Source organism: Nicotiana tomentosiformis, chromosome 6, assembly GCF_000390325.3.
Source record: "Nicotiana tomentosiformis chromosome 6, ASM39032v3, whole genome shotgun sequence".
NCBI lineage: Eukaryota > Viridiplantae > Streptophyta > Magnoliopsida > Solanales > Solanaceae > Nicotiana > Nicotiana tomentosiformis.
In genome coordinates this window covers 97613166-97631360 of record NC_090817.1, presented here as the reverse complement: position 1 = coordinate 97631360, position 18195 = coordinate 97613166, and the positions used below count along the sequence as shown (strand labels likewise).

Below are 18195 nucleotides of genomic sequence, written 5' to 3'. Positions count from 1 at the left end.
TCGCAAGGATTCAAGACAGAGCTGCTTGGTCGTCGCAGTCCCTTGGAGTCTTTCTATTTTATTGTATTGTCAATTCTTATTCAAACAATATTGTATATTCGATACTTGAGATCATTCCATGTATTAAGTTAGAGTTCGTGACTCAGTATTACCAGTCTTGGGAGGTTGTTTGAATATTTCCGCTGTTAGTTTTGACACTTGTATTATATTATTAGCTAAATTACATGTTTAAAAAAAGACTTGAATTGTTATTATAATCAGCTTACCTAGTATTAAAGATTAAGTGTCATCACGATGCCAGTGACGGAATTTTGGATGGTGACGATAATATTCAGATATTGTTCGAACAGAGAAGAGCAGAAGTCGCGAAACGAGTAACGAACTCTAAAAATGTCAATCTACTGTAACTATTTGTGAATTGTTTTCCTTGGAAAAAATCTCATATATAAGTTTATAGAACCAACAATTTAAAAAACATCGTTATGATTATTTATGTAAGAGTATGTTATCGTATTAAAAAAGGTCCTTAATATTAACTAATCCTTTTATTTTCGCAAAGCAAGCACTATAGCGCTTATCTATAAACACAAAATCACATGAAAATATTAAATCATAAATTGATACAACCCACTTTTGCACAGGGTAGAGAGGGTAGTGTGTATGCAGACATTACCGCTATCTCGAAGTGATAGAGAAGCTGTTTCCGATAGACCTTCGGACGAAAGACAAACTAATTCCAAAATTGTTCAATCCATTTACTAGAATTTCCTGAAACAACTTCCTTTTTCTTTCATTTGTAATGGATCCTAATTCCTAAGGTATACTTTATTAACATAATTTGAGGTAGAAGAGAAGCCGAACACAATTTAACAATTGAAAAAATAAAATAATAGCAACAAGTTTATTTACATGCCACAACCTATGAAAATAAAAATAAGAAGTTAATTCTTAATACTACTCCATTTAATAGTAAAATAAATGAAACAATTAAAAAAATAAACTAACTCAAAGCAGCAAAACCACCCCCTCTCATCATCTGCTTAAACTCAGCAAAATTCACCATTCCATCTCCGTCAATGTCCACTTTCTTTATCATTTGCTTACAATCCTCTATTGTCCGTCCTTGCTTCAATCCTAACGACGCCAACACAGATTTCAATTCATCTTCACTTATGAAACCATCTCCATTTTGGTCGAACACATTGAACGCCTCACGCATATCTTCTTCTTCGTCGCGTTCGTCCATTATCGTCTGGTAAAGTGAACCGAATTCGTCAATGTCGACGCATCCGTCGCCGTTCACGTCGATTTTGTCGATCATTTCAGACAATTCTGAATCTGGAATGAATATTCCCATGTTCTCTAACGAATCGTTTAACTCCTTTTTCGTTATTCTTCCGTCGCCGTTTCGATCGAAAATTTGGAAAATTCGTCGGAGTTCCTCTGTGGCCATTCTTCTTTTAATTTGTGGCGTAATTGGATGTCGGAAAGGGGGACCGGCGGTTGTTGTTGCGGCGCCGGTTACCGCAAGTGGTGTTGGTGGCGGCGAGTTTTTTGGGAATTAAAGAGAGAAGAATTGCTTGTAAATCAAATTCTGAAGAAAATGGCTGGCAATGGAATTGGTTTTAGAGTTTGAATTGGTTAAGAGAGTGTATGAAACTAATGTGTGGTGGTTGTGGTTTTTTTAAGGTTGAGAAAAATTAGGAGACAAACTAGGACAAGTATTGGGGGTAGTATATAAAGGGGAAGTTTGGAAAAATTAAATAATTCAAATATTAAAAAAAATAAAGAAGAAAAAGTACTTATCTAAATTACTTTCATTTTCTTAGTAAGATATATTTATAAATGTAAAACATAATCTTTGGTGCTATAAAATAGGATTCTTCTCCAAAAGATGAGCCAAGGGAATCCAAGACGCAAAGATTTACATCATTTTGAGGACAAATAATATCTTACTGTATACGTTAGATATCTTTGGACTGTTAAGATTATAAATAAATTAATTTTTCTATTTAGAGTAAGTTGAGTAACAGATAGAAATTTGTATCAACTCTCTATCCATGATGTTGGTAAAATATTTTTCATTTATTTTATAAGAAATAGCATTTTATACATTAGTTCTTGTGCCTATATAAGACAACGAATATCTCAGAAAATTAATTAAAGTGTGCGTAAACTGAGTTGAATACCACAATTATAAAAAAAAAAAAAGTATAGCACCGTTTCAACACTATGCTACTTCAATAATATACTTAGTCACAAATTAGATAGTGTGATGGTTTACACGCATCTGAGTTATGGTTTAGCACTCATATTGTTCAATTTTATGTAAATATAAAAGAGAAAATTTGTTTTTAGAATTACATTATGTGGGAAATTTTATATAGTGGAGGATATTAGAGCTGGTCTTGAATCAATTGGATCTGTCAATTGCGCGTTAGATTTTAGATGCGGATGAGGAGTGGTTATTATTCTATTAATTAATTAATAATAATTAATAATAAAGGTGTGGGATTCTCAAAAAAACGCGTTGTAATTATTGGGTGATTTCGTTTACCTAAAAGCTTTTTATTTAATGGTATCCAACAGGGAATTTGATAATGAACGTACTGCTACTTTTAGGTAGGGGTATACTCAGTTTTCTTAATTAATATTCTGAACCAGTAAAAATACAACTACAATAACAACTTAGTGGAATTCCATAAGTGAGGTCTGACGAGGATAATGTGTACGCATACCTTATTCCTATCCTGGAGGACAGAGAGGCTGTTTCTTAAAGACTCTCGGCTCGAGAAGAAAAGCGAGTAAAATGATAATATAAAAAATCTCTTTGTGGTTTAATTTAATAAATCTATTCACATGCCAAGATATAATTATTCGAACGATTTACAACTTTGAATCTACTTAATTGAGCTTTCTTACTCCTATAGTAACTTATCTCATAGATAGGAACTCTAATGTCTTACTAAAATTGTGGACTACTTAGAACTGGACTAAAATGTCTCAATTTTAAATAGGTCATGATAATTTTAGCCTATTCCTGCTTTAAAAAATATGAAGAATTAACCCAAGTAGCTGTACACTCATTTTTTTAAATTAAAATAACAATGAATATATAATATATGTATAATTATGTATCATTATTTCATATATATCGATTAAAATAAATAAATAATAAATTTGACCGGTTATTCATATAAAAATCCCTTTAAATAATGCATTAGATGGAACCGGCTTCTGCCGTCAAATTTATGTTAACGGCTCTATTTGTAAAGATCAACAAAATGTAAGCCAACTACCTAACTATAATGCTTTTGTGCTTTTGCTTTTGCTCTTTGCTAGCCGTTAGGTGTTAGTATATACCTAACTTATTACGCGTTTTAACCGGCTTTTTAACTCGCACCATTTCATTCCCCAACGTCTTGTTTTTTTGCTCCACACAACCTCTTATCATCGTCTCCTTATGACTTTGTTTTTTTAGATCCGTTAACAACGGCCATTTTTCCAGATTTAGTTCCCTTTGGTTCGATAACTTTCTCTTTTTAAACTTAAAACAAATAAAGATGATTAAAGTGCTGCACGCCAGGCCATTTTATAGATTTCATCTTTTTTTCCTTTCCGTCGACATGAGTAGGACTACTTTTAACAAGTTGCAGTGTTCGTTGGTTTTTAGGGGCGGCAAACGGGTGGGTCGGGTTGGGTCGGATATGAGTAGATAAAAAACAGATAATATAAAAACGAATAAAATATTTGAACCGATCAATATTTAATACGGATAGAAAATGGGTTAGCCGGCAAAATAATATGGATTTGTGGCTTCTTCAAATATGATCACTTTTAGGAGAATTCGTAATCTCCCAAATTTGAGGAGTTTCCAATTTGAGTCGTTGCAAATGTAAAAGTTAAAACTTATTAATTATATTATCCATCTTTTAAGTGGATAATATGAATTTTAAAGACGAGAGAGAGAGAGATTTTAAAGCTAAAATCTCTTAGACCACTATTTAGGAAGCTAAATACTCAAGAGTTCAAATATATCAAGCAAAAGATTGAAAGAGCCAAGTAGACCCTATACTGTTCAAGGAAGAATTCATGCACAATGCAGAGATGAACTACTAATATAAGAAAGGAATCTTATGCAAAACCGGGAGAAATGGGACCTGTTGGAAGAAGGTGCTTTGAAGCAAAAGGACAGAGCAAAGTGGATAAAACTAGGTGATTCTAATTCCAAGTATTTTGCGGCAGTGATCAAGAAAAGGCATCATAAGAATCAGATATTGGAGTTAACTTCTCTCACATGAGATAAGCAAAATGAACCGAAAGCCATCAAAGATGAAGTAGTAAACTTTTACAAAGGATTGATGGATTCGCTGCTGATCTCGTCCAAATCACACCTCAAAACAAGGATATAAAACGGTCGATTGCAATAATAGTAACCCAACAAAGAGTCGAGATCGAATCCGTAGGGAGTTTATATGGGAGTTAGGAGTATATATTCTAGTACGTGAGTTTGAACTATCTTAATTTACACTTCCACAAATTGGTTTTGTTTCTATTTCTATTTTTAAAACTAAGATTGTAAAGTTAAGAAATAAAACTAAGATAATTGTTTTTGTTGTTTTTCAAGTTTATAAAAAGTCTAGGGTTATGACCATTGCCTAGGTGTTTGCCTAATGGGATATAAACCTTAATGCTTGTTTATTTGATTGGGGTGTATTATAGCTATCAACTCTCAATTACCCATTCAGTTCCTCTCGGTCAAGCAGTAGTTTTGCCCAATTTGGCTTTCTCAAGTCCAAATGGGTATCATACAAAATGGTTGATAAGAGCACAAGTCAGATTATTACTATCTCTAGGTTGAACCCTTTAATTGGGTTGATCAATCTCTCGATTGACCAAATTTCTTGTTAGCCAAGTTTTCCTGGACTAAGTCTCTCTTTCTCAAGTAGAAACTAAGTCAATTAGGCATAAACTAATATTTGCAACGATTAATTCCACAAATTAAAGCATGAACAAGGCTAAATAATAAACACCCAATCATAAACAAGCACTAAATTAGATACCCATAAGGTTACACACTAGGGTTGGGTCACAACCCTAGTAAACATCTAGCTACTCATGCTTGAAATTGAAGAAATAGAAGAAGAAATACTAATTAAACTCATATTGGAAAGTCAAAATGATAAAATCTATGCTAAAATATCCTAAAATGTAGAAAACTATTAAAAGAAGCAAAGAAAAACGGCTACATGACTTGTTGATGTCAAAAGTTGACCTAATTTTGTGAAACTCGTCTATTTATGCAAGGATAGAAATTTCGGACAAAAATGCCCTTCGGGAGGTTCTGCGGTTGCACAATTCCACGCGCGGTCCACAGAAGTCTTCATATTTGTAGGAGATGGGATTCTGCGACCGCACAATTCTCCACTGCGGCCGCGGGGCATTGTTTCTGCGGTCCGCAGATTTGTCACTGCGGCTGCAACCTGGTCTTATGAGGTCCTCATCTTTACTTTTGCGGCCGCAAGGCACTCCTTCTGCGATCGCACAATTCTTGTGCGGTCTGCATTCTTGAGGGATTTGGACTTTTGAAAATTTGCAGACCCTCCGAAGTTCATCTCCCGTTCTTCATTTGCGGCTGCACAATTCCTGTGCGGTCCAAAGTTTGCTAGGAAACCCTGTTGGGATTTGCTTTTTTGTTTGCGACCGCAGATGGAATTCTGCGGTCCGCACTTTGCAAGCTATTGTGCCTTTTGTTGCCTTGTGTTTTGATTACTCCTTTTTGAGTCGGATTTCATCTCAGGAGTTCGACTTCCAACATTCTTGCAGATTTTACACATTTCATCAGTTTCGAGAACACAATTAAATGCTTTTAGATTAAAACAAAAGATAAAAGGCGCTAATAAGTAGTCAAAATCCCCACTTATCAACTCCCCCAAACTTAAGTTTTTGCTTGTCTTTAAAAAAATAAAATAGTTTCCATATCCACAAGTTAAGGGCCATTCTAGCCAATCAAAAGTGATCCATTCACACATCAACTGGGACCGATAATTACCCACATTACTTATGTATTATTAACAAGACGACCAGTTAAACTTTTATGCATATGTAATGTGACACCTAAGTATCAAGAGTTGACTTTATTCATTAAGGAAGCTCGCTCTTTCATGTAGGTTATTGTGGATCCCAAACTCCTCCTCCTCTACTCTCTATTTGCCTAGCTCACTTAAGAATTTTAGCGCTCAATCCAAAGATTTGTGAAAGGTTCACTCATCTCTCTCAAGAGAATGTCGCAAGTACGTCTTCAAGTACCATAGGCTTGCCCCTCATGTAGATCGCCACTAATGTAAGCTCACTCGGCTTGAAATCACGTCGGGTTTTTTCGAAATGTAAGGAAGGCTTTTGGACCAAGGTTGGATACACTATGGTTGAGTGAGTTCACCTTTCCTTAAGCTCTCCATTTTTTCCTTCTCGGCTCATGCTTTGCCAATTCCTTGAAGCACTTTCTTTTCCTTGAGAAACTAGAGAGACTTAACATCACTCTTTCTTGATCATGACATTCATTTTCTCCCTCTTTGATTTCTCCATGCTTTGTATCATTACTTTTCTTTGAATCCCTTCAACTTTTCCACTTATTCACTTTCTTTTTTGTATTTTTTTTCCTTTTCTTGCCTTTCCTTCTCATCATTTCTTTTCTAGTTTGTGCCTTGATACCTCTTTCAAGTTCCTTGTCTCTCCCCAAAACTTACGTTTTTAGCCAATTATTTCACAAGAGTGTTAAGGAAAGCTCGAGTGCCAAGAGAGGGTCACGACAAAACTGGTAAAGGCTTGTAATATGATTATCAAATGAAAAAGGCTCGAGGCTCAAATGGGTTGACTAAGGATAAAAATATCGGTAGGCAATGAAAAAATTTAAGCGGGTCAAAGAAAGCCTACAATCATTTCTCAAGCCAAGCAAAACTTAAATTTTGCCTTGAAACACATTCGGGGCATGTTCTAGACCATTCGCACGGGTGCTTAGACTAGCAACAAAAAAACCTCACCCATCACACAACTAGATTGTTAAAGAGGATAGAGCCGAGGGCCCACAATGACCATATTCAAGATTGAAAATCACTATGATTTGATTAAACTACTCGATGATTACCTAAGTCAACACAAGAGTCACAAAGTCACTAACTAGAGCTATTTCTTTCCAGAAACCTTGTTTTTAATCATAAGTACATAGTTAAGTGTGTTGGTGCCAAGTGTAGCATGTTTGACTCTTCGAATATGACTTAATTAGGTCTTTTTATTCATTATTACTACTATTATTACCTAAACACCAAAAATGGACTCAGTCCCTTAAGAAGGTTGTCACGCAATCCATCGCTGGGAAAAGTCACCCGGTTCGCATAAAAAACAACCTTTGGAAAGAGCCGTGGCATTAAGAAAACCAAAGACTTATTATCCACTAAAACATAAAAAGAAGCTACTAAATCGAAAAGAGGCCACTAAATTGAAAAGAAGCTACTAATTCATAAAGAAATTACTAAATAGATAAAAAGCTACTAAATTAAACACTAACTAGTAAGAGAACCAAACATAAAGAAGCTACAAACAAAAACTATTGAAAGCAATACGAATATACATAATGAGAGAAGATATATACATAATGAGATAATGGACGAGAGAATACAGAATAAGAAAAAAGAAGAGAATATTGTTAGTTATTACAAACCAATTATCTCAGAATCATCAAATCATATAAAATAAACTCCACCCCTCCAAATAAAAATAAGCATTGTCCCCAATGCTTAACAAAATAAGAGTAAAGGAAGGGTAAAAGTGAAGAAAACTCCCTATGGCTCCCTGGCCATCTCCGTGTCCACAACAACATCACCACCCTTAGTCTCCTCCAACTGGATCTCATCATCCTCAACTCTGGGAGTGACTGGGTTGGTGAACATATTACGCACTGCCTCAGTAGAGTCTGGCTCCTTAGACTGGCCAATTGGTATTGTAGGTGCTGTGAGATCTGGGCCTGTATGGTGTGGGTCAATCAACATATCAAATGGAATATCTCCGGCTGCCGCAAGCTTGGTAACCTGTCTCCAGAGCTTGTCCAGTGACTTCTTGGATGCCTGGGACTTTCTCATCTTTTTCACTTCCTTGCTCAGTACTTCTATCACTGACCCATGTTGCACCAATGTATCCATAATCATGTTCTGATTCTCCAGGAGCTTCTTCAATGTTTATTCCACTATTTGGGGCATCTGAGGTGCCGGAAAGGAGGACTATGCTGCAACAGTACTAGATATGTCAAATAACTTTGCAGTAGATGTCTGCATCTAGTTGTTGAGGCTCGCCAATATCTGGGAGACTAGCAGCGTAGAGAGTGGGGCAGTAGGCATCAACACCGGCCTCAAAGCCGAGGTAGAACCTATAATAGGGCCTGCTGAAGGCACTGAGGCTGGAGGTGGAGGCACAGCTGCTGCACTAGCTGAAGGCTCGACTGAAGTGGATGGAATGTCAATTGCCTCTGCAGCTACCATCGATGGCTCATCAGACTGGCATGTGGTGGTAGACGGATGACCCCTTTTCTTAGGGTTTTGTGCATCCATCAACGAGTACCATGAGAAGGGCTTCTTTGCCCCCACCTTCGTATCAAAATCTCTCGGCTCCAGCCTCGCATCCGTAAGATACTCAGTAATGGTGTTGGGATACATATAGGATATGTCAGTTTGCCTGGCGACCACAGAGATGTTGGTCGATATCACGACACCCACATTGATCGGGTACCCGACCATGATAGAGGCGACTAGAACTGCCTGCGGGATCTGAAGATTTGTCTTATTCTGACACGGGTCTAGTCGGCTGCATACAAAGGTCTGCCACCCCTTTGCCTCAAAACTCATAGTGTTTCTGTGAATAGCCACCCTTGCTGTGATCCGTGGTGGTGGTGCCCGAGGAGCTGCTAGAATTTCAGCTAGCCACGGGTGAGCTACATCCCCAAGTTCCAACTTCTCCAAATACTTTGTGGGCTCGACATCATCAAACCACAAGTAGGTATTCAATGTGTGCCGGTCAAAACGCACCTTGAGGTTCCTCACTTTAGTTACCTTTGTCCCTTTCTTATTATGCGCCACATTGGCGTAGAATTCCCAGACAAGGTAGTCCTTTGCATCCACCATGCTCTGGGTGAACCACATACATCCCTTGCACTCTCAGAACTGCCTCAAGACTGCAGGGTTGTACTTTTCTAGATCTATCGATTGGAATTGTCGCTCAAGAGTGAGTGACCTCACCGGCCACCACCCACGGAAGCTAGAAAAGGCAGGCAAACTGATGAATCTGTCCTCTCACACCTCTTTCTTCTTCGACCGATCAAGGCTGGAAACTGTAGTATCTCCCCCTAGGCCATCATCTGGGATGTCCTGAACTGAAGTCTCCGGTGCCTGGGGGGTAGGTGTAGTGGAAGGATCTGAAGCTTGACTGGCACTCTTCGAACCCTCAGAGGTGTTATGTGATGAAGACGGCTTATCCCTGAGCTGATATCTCCCTGGTGGCCTTGATTGGACAGTTGGCTGCTCATGTACAGAGGCTGAGTTGCCCTCTGATGCTTCCCGAGATGGGGCATAAGAACTGGTCTCAAAAAGGTCTATACCTCTCCCTCTGTCAGCTACTGTTTTCTTTCTAACTTCAAGTTGTTGGGCACTAGGCAAGGGTCTCTTCCCTAGTCCCCGGGAAGGGTCACCCCTTCCTTTTGAAGTTTCACCTCATCCTCTAGATCTAACCATGTTCCGTACCAAGCAAAGGCGATTGTTAGTTGCAATTCAATTTCAGACACAGAAGAATGCAAGGACACACCAGAGATTGTAGTGAAAAACATTGTAGAAACATGCTTGCAGGGATTAAGCTATTATGCGGCTTCAATGGGATTTCTGCGGTCTGTACATTTTGAATTGCGGCCGCAAAATCATGCCTTACTATAGTGCCCTAATCTTTAACTTCTACGGACCACACAATTTCTTGTGCGGCCGCATATTCTAACAATTATGAACTTACGGTCATTTTTCACCTAGGGCCTCAAATGTTTGCACAATTTTGACATGGAAATAACATCTAAGCTTGAAAATCAACTTACCCATTCCCCTTAGAGCATTTACCAATCTACCCATTACATATTTACCCAACATGGTTGTTCAAATAGATTCAATCAGACAAATGGTCCAAAATTTCACTAAAAAACTAAAAATTCAAAGAAATTAATCAAGATGATGATGCATACCAGATATGAATTTGTGCAAGAGATGAGTGATCCCAATTTCTAATCTTGTGAGCAGCTAATTTAACAAGAAATTTCAAATTTGTGCACTTTGTGAGCTCAAAGAAGGAAAAAGGAAACAATGCCCTAGCTTTTGCTATTTATAGTGCTCGGGTTCTGGCAAAGTAAGAGGGCTTGAGTGCGGCTGCACAATTCCCATTGCGGTCCGCACTCTGTTACCCGAGGGCCTAGTTGCCCTAGCATTTTGCGGTCTGCAGAATTAGTTGTTCGGCCGCAGGTTTTGCTGCGGACCGCAATATTTGTGTCGCGGCCGCAGATCGACAATTTCTCTGACAGACCAACTTCAGAAAGTTGACATTTTCGTCCTTCAACTTGTGCGATCCGCAATGTACTTGGGTGGCCGCTGAGAACCTTTTGCTGCAGCAACCAAAATTGTGTGGTCCGTACAATACAATTGCGGTCCGCAATTCTTTCCACACTTTAGCAAATTTTTGCACAATTTTGTAAGGTACACTCATCCCTGCAACACACTTCAAATCCAGTTAGCGCAAAAATAACTCATATCTATAAAAGAAAAGAAAAGAAAAAGAAATACGGGTTGCCTCCCAAGAAGCGCCTGATTTAACGTCGCGGTACGATGCAGATTACCATCATTTGAAATGAATCACTGCCACAATGTGGCCATCATCAACCTTTCCAAAATAGTGCTTCACCCGATGACCATTGACTCGGAATACTTCATTATTTTGTTCTTCAAGTCCAATGCACCAAAATATGTCACACCTACAATTTTAAATGGACCACTCCATTTAGATTTCAGCTTTCTGGGAAACATCCTCAATCGTGAGTTGAATAACAACACAAGATCGCCCTTCTTGAACTCCTTGTTCCAAATGCATTTGTCATGAAGGTACTTCATCTTCTCTTTGTACAAGGACGAACTTGCATAGGCATGATACTGGAACTTATCCAATTCATTCAAATGTGCAACTCTCAAGTTAGCAGTTGCATCCCAATCAAGATTCAACTTCTTTAGAGCCCACATGGCTTTGTGCTCAAGTTCCACCGGAAGATGACACGCTTTGCCGAATACCAACCGGTATGGAGACATTCCGATAGGATTTTTAAAAGCAGTTTGATAAGCCCATAATGCATCATCAAGCTTCTTTGACCAATATGTTTGGTTAACATTCACTGTTTTGGACAAGATACTCTTTATCTCCCTGTTGGAGACTTCCACTTGACCGCTAGCTTGTGGATGATAGGGAGTCGTAACTTTATGCGTGACACCATACTTGCTAAGCAAAGTGTCAAAAGTCTTGTTGCAAAAATGCGACCCCCTATCGTTTATGATAGCCCGCAGAGTACCAAACCTTGTGAAATTATTCTTCTTCAAGAAAGCCACCACACTTCTTGCTTCATTGTTGGGTAGAGCAATGGACTCAACCCATTTAGACACATAATCAACAACGACCAAGATGTAGGTATTTCCACAAGAACTCACAAAAGGACCCATAAAGTCAATACCCCACACATCAAAGATATCAATCTCCAAAGTGGTAGTGAGAGGCATTTCATTCTTCTTCGAGATTCCACCGGCCTGTGGACATTCATCACATCTTTTCACCACATCACTTGCATCTTTGTAAAGAGTGGACCAATAGAAACCACAACTTAGCACTTTGGACGTCGTTCTTGCTCCGCCATGGTGACTACCATAAGGCGAAGATTGTAAGCCTCAAGAATATCACTTTGTTCTTCTTCCGGTACACATCTTCTGATTACCCCATACGTGAAAATTCATACAAGGTATTGCTCCTCCCAATAATAATCTTGACAATCTCGTTTGATTTTCTTTCTTTGATTTGAAGAGAACTCATCCGGGATGATTCCACACACAAGAAAGTTTGTTAGATCCACAAACCATGGAATCTTCTTCATTGAGATAGCCAAGAGTTGCTCATCGGGGAAGGAGTCATTGATTTCAAGGCCATCATGCGGCCTCCCCTACTCCTCCTCCAAAGGAGACAAGTGGTCTGCCACTTGATTTTCACTCCTTTTTCGATCTTGGATGTCAATATCAAACTCTTGGAACAATAGAATCTATCTCATCAATCAAGATTTTGAATCTTTCTTGATCATAAGATAGCTAAGTGCCGCGTGATCCGTATGAACAATTACATTTGCACCCATCAAGTACGGGCAGAACTTCTCAATTGCAAATACAATGGCAAGGAGCTCTTTCTCCGTAACGGTGTTGTTGACTTGGGCACCATTCATGGTCTTACTAGCATAGTAGACTGGATGAAAATTTTTGTTGATGCGTTGCCCCAAAATAGCCCCAACCGCTATGTCACTAGCATCGCCTATGAGTTCAAAAGGGATACTCCAATTAGGGGCGGTGATAATATGAGTGGTTTTCAACTTGAACTTTAGCAATTTGAAGGCTTTCATGCAATCATCATTGAAGTGAAACTTCACATCTTTCTCTAAAAGCTTGCACAACGGGTTCACCACGTTAGAAAAATCATTGATAAAGCGCCGGTAAAATCCCACGTGACCTAAGAAACTCCGCACCGCACGCCTTTCATCGAAGTCGGAGGTGGAAGTTTAGAAATCAACTCAATCTTTGCCTTGTCGACTTCTATGCCATTATTTGAGATCTTGTAGCCAAGGACAATGCCTTCCTCGACCATAAAATAACACTTCTCCTAATTTAGCACCAAGTTCGTTTATTCACACCTTGTCAATACTCTATACAAATTTGCCAAGCAATCATCAAAGGAATCCCCAACCACCGAGAAGTCATCCATGAACACTTCAAGGTAGTCCTCTACTATGTCCGTGAAGATCGCCATCATACACCTTTGAAAAGTTACCGGTACATAGACCAAATGGCATCCGCTTAAAGGCGAAAGTACCATAGGGACATGTAAAAGTTGTTTTCTCTTGATCCTCCGGAGTAATAAGGATTTGGTTGTAGCCCGAATATCCATCCAGAAATCAATAGAAAGCACGACCAACGAACCTATCAAGTATTTGGTCAAGGAAGGGGAGTGGAAACTGATCCTTCCTTGTGACTTTTTTTAGCTTGCGATAGTCCATACACACTCTTCACCCGGTCACCGTTCTTGTGAGAATCAACTCATTATTGTCATTGGTGACCACCGTCATGCCCCATTCTTTGGGACACATTGCACCGGAGAAGTCCACGAACTATCTGAAATGGGGTAGATAACCCTGGCATCCAACCACTTGATAATCTCTTTTTTTACCACGACTTGCATATCCTCATTGAGTCTCCTTTGATGTTCAATAGATGGTTTGGCATCTTTCTCCAAGTTAATCTTGTAGATGCAAACTGCAGGGCTTATTCCCCTAATATCCGCCAAGTCCACCCAATAGCCTTCTTCCTCTTGTGGAGCACCGCCAATGTAGAGTCAACCTGCACGTTAGTCAAACAAGTGGAAAGAATAACCGGTAAGATAGAACAAGGGTCGAGAAATTCATACCGAAGATGTGGAGTAAATGGCTTCAACTCCAAGGTAGGAGCCTCTTCAATTGAAGGCTTTGTATGAGGCGTTTTCCTATTTTCAAGATCCAAGGAAAGTTTTCGGGGTGCATAGTTGTACGACCCCATCCCTTGCAAAGAGTTCACATATTTCATGAAGCCATCCATCTCGTCATCATCAAAGCTGAGCAAGACGGCCTCCAACATATCACCCACATTAATCGTGGCACTTGTGTCATTAACAATTACATCGGTCACCAAGTCCACGAAAGAACACACTTCATTGCTATTTGATTGCCTCATAGATTTGCACACGTGGAATACTACCTTTTCATCACCCACCCAGAAAGTGAGTTCTCTGGCTTTCACATCAACAAGATCCTTCTCCGTAGCAAGGAAAGGTCTTCCAAGAATAATAGGTACCTCATAGTCCACTTTACAATCAAGAATGTCAAATCCGTCGGAAGAATGAATTTATCAACACAATCCAATACATCTTCAATCACTCCCAACGGTCTCTTCATGGTATGATCGACCATTTGTAATCTCATAGATGTGGGTATTGGTTGCCCAATTCCAAAAGTCTTGAAAACCTAATAAGATAAAATTGATACTTGCCCCAAGATCACAAAGAGCTTTAGCAAATTCGGCACGTCCAATGGTACAAGGGATTGTGAAAGCACCGGGACCTTCCAATTTATGAGCCATTGAATTGCGCTCACTTGATAAGTGACTTTGATAGTTTCAAAATTCATCGACTGTTTATTTGTCACTAAATCCTTCATAAAGTTTGCATAACCGGGAATTTGTTCCAAGTCTTTAACTCATGGAACATTGATTGAGAGACTCTTTCATCATGTCCATGAACCTTTTGAATTGATTCTCTCCATTTTGCTTGGCAAGCCTTTGAGGATACGGAGGAGGAGGCTTAGTCAATGGTGCCTTAGCCTTTTGCACTACCAGTTCTGGTATATCAATAACATAATCCCTAGACGGGTTCACTTCCTCATGAGTGTCTTCCACATTGTCATCAATATCAATCCGCACTTCATCGTTTGCTTGCACTACATTGTTCGAGATCTCTTCTTCTTGTACCACTTGATCATCATCCACAAGCTACCTTTGACTTGAGGTGGGTGCATTCCCACCTTTTCCCCTTCTTGTAGTAATGGCCATGGCATGCCCCATGTTTTTCCCACCCTTTGGGTTCACCACTGTGTCACTTGATAATGCCCCCTTAGGACGAAAATTTAGAGCTTGAGAGATTTGCCCCATTTTTACTTCTAAGTTGCAGATCGATGTGTTGTGTGAGGAAAGTTTGGCATCGGAATCGACATTCTTCTCCATTATTTGCTTGAACATGTTCTCAACATGTCCCATTTCATTATTGAAAGAACTAAGACCTTGGGAAGGATAAAGAGGCGAGTTGCTTGGTTGTTGATATATCAGGGGACTTTGAAAACCCGACCCCTAATTTATCTGGTTGTTACCTCCCCAATTGCCTTAGTTATTGTTGTTAAGCCAATTATCTTGATTATTGCCACCACCCCAATTTCCTTGATTGTTGTTGTTATTGAAATTGCTTTGATTCTTTCCACCACTCCAATTACCTTGGTTGTGAGAATTCCAATTTCCTTTATTATTTTGAGGTCGCCATTGTTGTTGGATTGGGCCTTGGAAGTTGTTTCTTTGCCCTTGAAAGTTGTTCACATGTTGGACCTCTTCTTATTGGTCATTATAAGAGTCATCTTAATCAAACCCACTATCTTCTTGCACAAAATTGTCCACTCTTTGTTGCACTTGTAGACCCTTTGTTCTTCGTTTGTTCACCATCATGTTTACCCATTCCATTGCATTGACTTGCCTCGGGTTTTGCACTTGTTGAAGTTGAGCCTTTGCCAATTGGTTCATGGTAGTGGTCAATTTGACTATGGCTTGCCCATGGTCATGCAATTCTTTGTGAAGGTGAATCACATTGGGATCACATTGTGGAACATTAGCCCGGGATTTCCACGCCGATGAGGTATCCACTATCTTATCCAAAATATCACATGCCTCTGCATGAGGCATAGTCATGAAGTTTCCACCGGCAAGTTGATTCAGTACACATTGGTTGGTTATATTGATCCCCCAATAGAAAGTTTGTTGAATCATATTTTCCATCATATCGTTGTTGGGACACTCTTTCACCATTGTTCTATACCGTTCCCATATGTCGTATAGTTGTTCATTGGGCTCTTGCTTGAATACTAGAATTTCATCCCGAAGTATAGCCATGTGCCCGGGAGAGAAGTACTTAGAAATAAATTTCTCCGCCAATTCATCCCAAGTATGAATGGAAGGGTTTGGAAAACATTCCAACCAATCTAAGGCTTTCCCCCATAGAGATAAGGGAAAAAGCCTTAGCCTCAAAGCATCCTCAGAGACATTTGTTTGTTTACTCCCCCAACATGTATCCACGAACCCCTTCAAATATTTGTATGCATTTTGACCCGGAACACCGGTGAAGAACCCTCGTTGCTCAAGCAAGGTGAGAATCACGTTAGTGATTTGAAAGTTGCCCACCCTAATACGGGGAGGGACTATTGCACTTGCACATCCTTCATTTGAAAACACCCGGTGTGGAACCGCTCGTGGTGGAGGTGGAGGTGGGGGTGGAGAGGGCACATTGTCATGGGGCACTCGGCCTCGTCTATTGGCTTGAGGTTCAAGAGGAACCTCATCCATTTGATCATCCTCAATATCCACATTTCTCCACACATTAGTAACACGGAAGGAAGAGAAGATTTTCCAAAAATACACTCAAATATATAGCTAACACCGTTTTTAACTCCCCCACAACGTCGCCAAAAATTGATCTCGTCCAAATCACACCTCAAAACAAGGATATAAAACGGTCGATTGCAATAATAGTAACCCAACAAAGAGTCGATATCGAATCCGCATGGCATTTATATGGGAGTTAGGAGTATATATTCTAGTACGTGAGTTTGAACTATCTTAATTTACACTTCCACAAATTAGTTTTGTTTCTATTTCTATTTTTAAAACTAATATTGCAAAGTTAAGAAATAAAACTAAGATAATTGTTTTTGTTGTTTTTCAAGTTTGTAAAAAACCTAGGGTTATGACCATCGCCTAGGTGTTCGCCTAATGGGATATAAACCTTAATTCTTATTTTGTTGATCGGGGTGTATTATAGATATCAACTCTCAATTACCCACTCAGTACCTCTCGGTCAAGGAGTAGTTTTGCCTAATTTGGCTTTCTCAAGTCCAAATTGGTATCACACAAAATGGTTGATAAGAGTTCAAGTCGGGTTATTACTATCTCTAGGTTGAACCCTTTAATTTAGTTGATCAATCTATTGATTGATCCAATTTCTTGTTAGCCAAGTTTTCCTTGACGAAGTCCGTCTTTTTCAAGTAGAGACTAAGTCAATTAGGATGAACTAATTTTTGCAACTATTAATTCCACAAATTAAAGCATGAACAAGGCTAAATAATAAACAAGCACTAAATTAGATACCCATAAGGTTTACACACTAGGATTGGGTCACAACCCTAGTAAAACTCTAGCTAATCCTGTTTGAAATTGAAGAAATAGAAGAAGAAATACTAATTAAACTCATATTGAAAAGTCAAAATAATAAAATCTATGTTAAAATATCCCAAAATATAGAAAACTACTAAAAGAGGCAAAGAAAAACGGCTACAGGACTTGCTGATGTCAAAAGTTGACCTAATTTTGTGAAACTCGTCTATTTATACAAGGTTGGAAATTTCTGATAAAAATGCCCTTCAAGAGGTTCTGCGACCGCACAATTCCATGTGGAGTCCACATAAGTCTTCATCTTTGCAGGAGCTAGGAGTTTGTGGCAGCACAATTCTCCGTTGCGGCCGCGAGGCATTGTTTCTGCGGTCCGTAAATTTTTCACTGCGACCGCAACCTGGTCTTCTACGGTCCGCGTCTGTACTTCTGCGGCCGCACAATTCTTGTGCGGTCCGCATTCTTGAGGGACTTGGACTTTTGGAAATTTGCACACTCTTTGAAGTTCATCTCCAATTCTTCATTTACGGCCGCACAATTCCTGTGCGGTCCTCAGTTTGCTAGGAAACCCTGTTGGGATTTGCTTCATTGTTTGCGGCCGCAGATGGAATTCTTCGGTCCGCACATTGCAAGCTATTGTCCCTTTTGTTGCCTTGTATTTTGATTACTCCTTTTTGAGTCGGATTTCATCTCGGGAGTCCAACTTCCAATATTCCTGCAGATTTTGCACATTTTATCAGTTTCGGGAACACACTTAAACGCTTTTAGACTAAAACAAAAGCTAAAAAGCGCTAATAAGTAGTCTTAATTTCCACTTATCAGCTGCCCATAGTTTACCAGCAATTAACAAGGACATAGTGAAAAAAGGTCC

The 18195-nt window shown here is 39.2% G+C and overlaps 2 protein-coding genes across 2 annotated transcripts; both read right to left on the bottom strand.

Moving 5' to 3' along the window:
- Positions 1-865: 865 nt before the first annotated feature.
- LOC104111258 (calmodulin-like protein 3) lies at positions 866-1706 on the bottom strand. Its single transcript, XM_009620919.4, has one exon. It carries the CDS (start codon positions 1451-1453, stop codon positions 1001-1003), a length of 453 nt encoding a protein of 150 aa, XP_009619214.1. The 5' UTR covers positions 1454-1706; the 3' UTR covers positions 866-1000.
- A 9267-nt stretch (positions 1707-10973) lies between these two features.
- Positions 10974-13122, bottom strand: LOC138894466 (uncharacterized). The gene is made up of 2 exons (XM_070179162.1): positions 13007-13122; positions 10974-11487 (listed from the first exon to the last, which is right to left on the bottom strand). The coding sequence occupies exons 1-2, from the start codon at positions 13120-13122 to the stop codon at positions 10974-10976; spliced, it is 630 nt and encodes a 209-aa protein (XP_070035263.1).
- Between the last annotated feature and the right edge of the window lie 5073 nt (positions 13123-18195).

Coding starts and splice junctions, on each gene's coding strand:
- LOC104111258 (XM_009620919.4), bottom strand. CDS start 1,453: ATGGCCACAGAGGAACTCCGACGAATTTTCCAAATTTTCGATCGAAAC.
- LOC138894466 (XM_070179162.1), bottom strand. CDS start 13,122: ATGGCGATCTTCACGGACATAGTAGAGGACTACCTTGAAGTGTTCATG. Junction 11,488..13,006: donor TTGTATAGAGTATTGACAAG/GTGTGAATAAAC, acceptor AGTCTCCAACAG/GGAGATAAAGAGTATCTTGT.